The 6,443-nt window shown below is 39.5% G+C and overlaps 1 protein-coding gene across 1 annotated transcript; it reads left to right on the forward strand.

Annotated features, from left to right (window-relative positions):
* The first annotated feature begins 4,130 nt into the window (after positions 1-4,130).
* LOC145631466 (xyloglucan galactosyltransferase XLT2-like) lies at positions 4,131-5,858 on the forward strand. Its single transcript, XM_081683555.1, has one exon. It carries the CDS (start codon positions 4,270-4,272, stop codon positions 5,539-5,541), a length of 1,272 nt encoding a protein of 423 aa, XP_081539681.1. The 5' UTR covers positions 4,131-4,269; the 3' UTR covers positions 5,542-5,858.
* Positions 5,859-6,443: the final 585 nt, after the last annotated feature.

The raw sequence follows: 6,443 nt of genomic DNA on the forward strand, positions 1-6,443 counted from the left end.
GCATGGAATAGTAAGGTGCGCTTGACATTATTTATGGTGCGAATCATACGTTCGGCTTTGCCGTTTTGGGAAGAGGTGTGAGGGCATGAGAATCTAAATACCATTCCATTATTTAGACAAAATTTTTTAAACGGATCATTGTCGAATTCACGACCATGGTCACTTTGAAAGCATTTAATAGGTCTTTCAAATTGAGTTTGCACATATTGTCTAAAAGTAAGAAAACATTGGAAAGCTTGAGATTTAGAAGCTAATGGAATTGCCCAAACATAATGAGTGAAATCATTAAGAAGAACCAAATAATATTTGTGACCATTACTACTACGAATAGGAGATGTCCACAAATCGGCATGAATAATATCAAAAGCACAATAAGTTTTACTATTCGAATTATAAAAAGGAAGTCTAACATGTTTCCCTATTGGACAAGAATTACAACAATTGGAGTGATGCTCCTTATTGTATTCAATAAAATTATTGCTCCTAAGAAAGCATAAAGAGGGTGCTCCCGGATGTCCTAGACGATCATGCCAAGTAGAAGGAGCGACTGTGGTGACAGAAGTGGCAAGACATGCACTTGGGTTATTGGTGGTGATAGGATAGAGGTCCCCGGAACTATTGCATCTGGTGATTACCCTCCCCGTTCGTAGGTCCTTCACAGAAAAACCATTAGGGTCAAACTCAATAGAAACCAAATTATCAGAAGTAAATTTACGAACAGAAATAAGGTTTTTAATGATTTGGGGGGCAAGGAGTACATCTTTTAGAGCTAAGGGTTTGTTCGGGAATTTAGCATGACCATAACCAATAATTGGAATGCGATGACCATTGCCTACTAAAATATGATTATTAGTGCTTAAATTAAACAGGGGAAGAAGATTACCGGAAGTATGAGTCATGTGGGAGGTGGCTCCCGAATCCATATACCATCCATTATCCGGTGTGGATAACCCCGAGGAAGAGTAAGCACTACCAAGTTCCGTTGGAGTCATGGGCGGACCAAGCATGGGTGACCCAACATAATAAGACTGTTGTTGTGGACTTGGAGTATTGGGCCTATGCTGAAGTTGGCCTGAAGTGGGAAACGGTGCAGGTGGGATGGCCCACTGTTGAGGCCAGTAGAACTGCTGTTGGGGCCAGGCCCAATTCTGGCCTATTGGGCCCGTTTGTTGCGAGCCCTGCTGCTGGCCTTGTTGTTGTTGCGAGCCCTGTTGCTGTGAAGACTCGCCACGACTTTGGGACTGGCCACCACGACCCTGGCCGCGACCCTTGCCGCGACCACCCTTTCCTCCGCCGCGGCCACGTCTAGTCCCACCACTGCGGCCACCACCAGTCGCCGGCGACTGGTCAGAAGGTGGCGCCGAGCTCTGCTGTGCGACGAAAGAAAAGGCAGGGGAGCTGTTCTCGGTATTGCGACGCGACTCCTCCAGAAGAAGTCGAGAGCGCGCGGTGTTGAAGGAAGGTAGGGGGTCCGTTTGTGCAATCATAGTAGCGACGGTGTCGTAATCGGTCTTGTTTAGTCCGGCCACCATACGGAGGACTAACTTTTGATCAGAAATAGGTTGATCGACATTCGCTAATTGATCGGCAATGCTTTTTAGCTGCTGACAGAATGCGGTGACGTTCTGGAAGCCGGCTAAATGAATTGCATTCAACTGAGTTTCGAGATATACCGCCCTCGTGCTCTTGTTGTCTTGAAAGATGTCCTTGATACGATCCCATGTCTCTTGGGCAGTAGACTTCCTACCAAGTATTGTTTCAAGAAGATCCTTCGATATGGTGCCGTAGATCCATTGCTTAACAATGGCGTCAAGCCGTTTCCACAGAGTGTCAGAAATATATGAGGGTCGTGGAGTGTTAGAGTCAATGTGGTCTAGAACATCATAAGCGCAGACATGATTCTCAAATAATTCAACCCAGCTTGAGTATTGAACTTTCTCATAATCTAGAGTAAGGGGAATAGAATTTTTGATGTTGGTCACGGTGAGAGCGGGGTGGAACTCGGGTGTAGAGGGTGGAGGAGATGGCGGTGGTGGCGTGTCACCATCCTTGGCCATGGTTGAGAGTCGGTGACAGAGTTAGGGGTAAAGCGGAAGCAAGAAAAAAAAATTAATTTTTGGTGAAAAAAATTAATCGGATCGAAAACCTAAAGCTGTGATACCATGTTAGATTTCGGGAAAACTCCTCAATCTGGAGTGTGTACCATTGATCAAATATATAGAGTTTACAACGCTAGGCCTAATCACGTTAGGAATCCTAGATACGATAAACATACAAAATATACAAATAATATATCCTAATCTGTGACAAATATTATCCTAAGTATAATATCTATCAAAAAGGAGTAGAAATCACAAAACAAAAGTTCAGGCTTTCATCCAACAGAAATTCCAGGCAACCAAAGCTTTAAATGACGATCAAACCATTCAAATAGAGACCCTTTGTGTCCTCAACAAGTAAACAAATTAGAATACATTTCGATAGTTGATTTTTAGACAATAGAAATATGTGAAAGTTATCTCAGAAAAATTGGAAATGAAGACTCGAACCGTTGTTCTTTCCTCTGTATTTGCGTGAGAATTGTCTCAACTTTCAATCTTCACACTCACTTCTTTTTCAACAAGAATTAATGCACCTAATCTTACTAAACAAACCGTAGAATAAGCCCCAATTACACTTAAAACAAACAAGTAAAATGTTAAGAAAATGGGCCATCCAAATTGGACAAAGATCAGAAAAAACACACTTTTCCCAATTAAACTTAGGTTAGACCCACAATAAATTATTCACCACAAATAAGAAAGCATAACAAAATCCTTTCTCAGTTTCTCTATTATATAGTTTCGTTTCATTATCAGTTTATCATAATAAGCCTTTCCTAGTTATAAGCCTTTCCCAGTTAGAGACTTTAAGAGGCAATATAGTTTGTCTACAAGCTAGCTCATCTTTGTAATGTAAATGACTTCCATGAATGAATAAAAACCCCCTCTCCTTTCATTTAGATAAAAGAAAATTAATTAAATATTAATAATTGACCATATAAATTGTTCATGATATGTGGCTTAAATAAAAGAAAATAAGGAGTAAGGACAACAAATTAAAAGCAGATATAGAGCAAGAAGACAGGGCAGTGAAATCGCATACGGCATAACTCTAATTAGCACAACGAACTGAATCAAATGATCTTTCTAGAACAACTATGGATTATATACAACTGCATTGAAGATAATGGATTGCACAGAACTTTATTGATAAACGAAGAGGATTTTTTTTTATGAGATCTTTGGTGGATTGAAGTGGAGTAGAGGAAGAAAAAGATATAAAATAAGGGCTATTATACAAGTGATATAACTATTTCTAAACAAAAATGTACAGGTACGTATAAATTAAATCATTTAAATTTTACATAAGTGTTAAGATGAAGGGAAAAAAAAATCAAGATTATAGTATGGTTAATCAAATGATAACTAATACAGCATAGAGGAAGTACTATTACAATATAGAGACTTATTTTGACAACAATACTAGTCAAAATCACACTTAGTGGTGCAAGCAATATTACAACTTACAAGTTGTATAGTTGACTTTAAAATAATCTCATTACTACCAAAATATGGATTACACATTGGCTCTCGTCACATGTTGTCATTTGTTATTTGGAATTAACTAATTTTGAATATGAAATTAACTAATTATTTTAACGATCTCGTGTTTAATTTGTTATTGACTTTTACAATACCGATCGTAAGATTGAATTATTACCTTGACAAAAATTATAGAATAATTTTAGACTAGTTGGTGGCATAATTGTTGAATGATTAATAAAATTATCAAGTTGCAATAATGCATAGACGTTAATCAATGTTTATATTCATTTAGTTGAATTTTAATAATGTACAACTCCATTGCATATACATACGAGTATTTGACTCACATACGAGAAATACATACACCTTTACAACTCCCAACAGCTTTTCCCGCATTTTTTCTCCCTCCACCACCAAAATAACCACCAAAACCACCACAATTTCCGACTAAATCCTCAGCCACCGGTGAATTCTCACCGGAAAATCTTTTCTCATGCTTTCTAAATCGGAAACATTTTCGTCTCCTCCAAACCGCCAACCGCCCAAACCACAACCACCGTCACCACCATCATCGCCGACCGATTTCTTCTTCTCTCTCTTCCACCACCACCCTCGCTTATGTCTCCTCTCCCTTTTCCTCCTCCTCCAACTCCTCTTCCTCATCTCCTTCTCCGACCACCGCATGCCATTTCTCACCACCGCCACCTCCGCCGCCGTCTCCGCCGTCAAATCCACCGCCCCACCACTTAATCAATGCGAAAACGGCAAAATCTTCGTCTACGATCTCCCCTCACAATTCAACTCCGATCTTTACAAAAACTGCGACAAATCAAGCGTTTGGGGTAACTGGTGTGGGGCCCTCTCAAACGACGGGTTCGGCCGTAAAGTGACGGAAAACATTCACTTAATGCCGGAAAATCTCGCCGGCGCTTGGTACTCAACTGATCAATTCTCATCCGAGGTTCTTTTTCACAACCGTTTACTCTTTCACAAATGTCGCACACTAGAGCCAGAATCTGCTACGGCGTACTACATCCCATTTTACGCTGGAATCGCAGTTGGTAAATATATGATGGATGAATTTAGTCCAAAAGATAGAGATCAACAATGTGAGAAAATGGTTGAGTGGGTCCAACGGAATTACCCGTATTTTAATAGATCCAACGGTTGGGATCATTTTCTTGTAATGGGGAGAATTACGTGGGATTTTCGACGGTACGGTGATCAAGGGTGGGGGTCTAGGTGTATCACCATGCCGTCAATGACACATGTCACACGATTATTGATCGAGAAAAACCCGTGGGATTATTTTGACGTTGGTGTACCTTACCCTACTGGATTCCACCCTAGTAACCCCTCCGACGTCGTTTCATGGCAGGAGTTTGTCCGGTCACGTGAGCGGCGTTCTTTGTTTTGTTTTGCAGGTGGCACACGAGGGTGGGTTGAAAATGATTTTCGCGGGTTGTTGTTGAGTCAATGTCGGAATTCGTCTGAGTCGTGTAGACTCGTGGACTGCAGCGGGGGTCAAGGGTGCGGGACGTCAGTGATCCTTGAATCATTTCTTGATTCGGAGTTTTGTTTACAGCCTAGAGGTGATAGTTTTACTCGTCGGTCTATATTTGATTGTATGTTAGCCGGTTCGATACCGGTTTTCTTTTGGAGGCGATCGGCTTATCTTCAGTATGAGTGGTTTTTGCCCGGTGAATCGGAGAGTTACTCGGTTTTTATTCATCGTGATGAGGTGAGAAATGGTACTTTGATAAAAACCGTGTTGGAGAAGTATGGTAAAGAGGAGATAAAAAGGATGAGGGATAAAGTGGTGGAAACTATTCCTAAATTAATATACGCAAAACCTAATGAAGGGTTAGGGAGTATGAAAGATGCCATTGATATTGCTGTTGATGGTGTTCTAAAAAGAATTAAGGAGAAAAAAAAAATGAGGAAATTAATTTAGGGTGAGTATATGTTCAATGTGAATCTATAGATCATATATATGTTGCGCCATTGTTGCACACATGGAGTACCACCTTATGGCACCGTCAAATGTGACAAGGTTCAATCTTGTTAATTGAACAGTTTCGAGTTGAAGTGGCTATCATCACGTATACATGATTAATCAACGTGTTGCAATAGTTACATTGTATGGTTACTAACCAAAGGTAAAGTTAGTTTATACACTATGCAATTTGTTAAGTGGTTTTGCGTAACAAATTGTTGTCCAGGTCACAACTCACAACATGGAAGGAGGCACCTTTCAATGCAAATTAAAGATGGGAGAAACTATTCTGTATATTATTATATACATCATGGCCATACATGTATGCTACAGAGTAATTTTTTTAGTTACAGTGAATTTATATAGTCATGTAGGTTAAATATAGATTTATTAGTTTTATTTATTTTAAAAAATTATTTATTTAATAATTGTGAGATAACAAATGTTTATTGCATTTTCACAAATCACAATAGTGTGGGTTGTATTTTTGCGTACTCCATATTAATCTACTACTTTCTCTGTTTTTATTTAGTTGACGCGTTTGATTTAGACACATATATTAAGGAGAGGAGAGAGAGTGAGAGAGAGTGAGAGAGAATGAAAAAACAAGTGGGTAGCTTGTAAATGTAAGGTAAAAAATTTACCCCAAAATGAAACGTGTCAACTAAAAATAAAAACTTCCTAAAAAGGAATACGTGTTAACTAAAAAGAAACGGGGGTAGTATAAAGCAGTGAATTGGGTCGTTGGTCGCTATCTGCACAGTAGGCACTCACTTTCTTAGAGCTGTAATTAATGGCAGCATTGTATGGGAAAGCTGTGAATGACAGTTCAGTTTGGCACTCCCTTATTTCAAGTCTTG

The sequence above is a fragment of the Chenopodium album genome, chromosome 5, assembly GCF_948465745.1.
Source record: "Chenopodium album chromosome 5, dcCheAlbu1.1, whole genome shotgun sequence".
Classification (NCBI taxonomy): Eukaryota; Viridiplantae; Streptophyta; class Magnoliopsida; order Caryophyllales; family Amaranthaceae; genus Chenopodium; species Chenopodium album.

Excerpts from the sequence above, each read along its gene's own strand:
- LOC145631466 (XM_081683555.1), top strand. The coding sequence starts at position 4,270 with ATGCCATTTCTCACCACCGCCACCTCCGCCGCCGTCTCCGCCGTCAAA.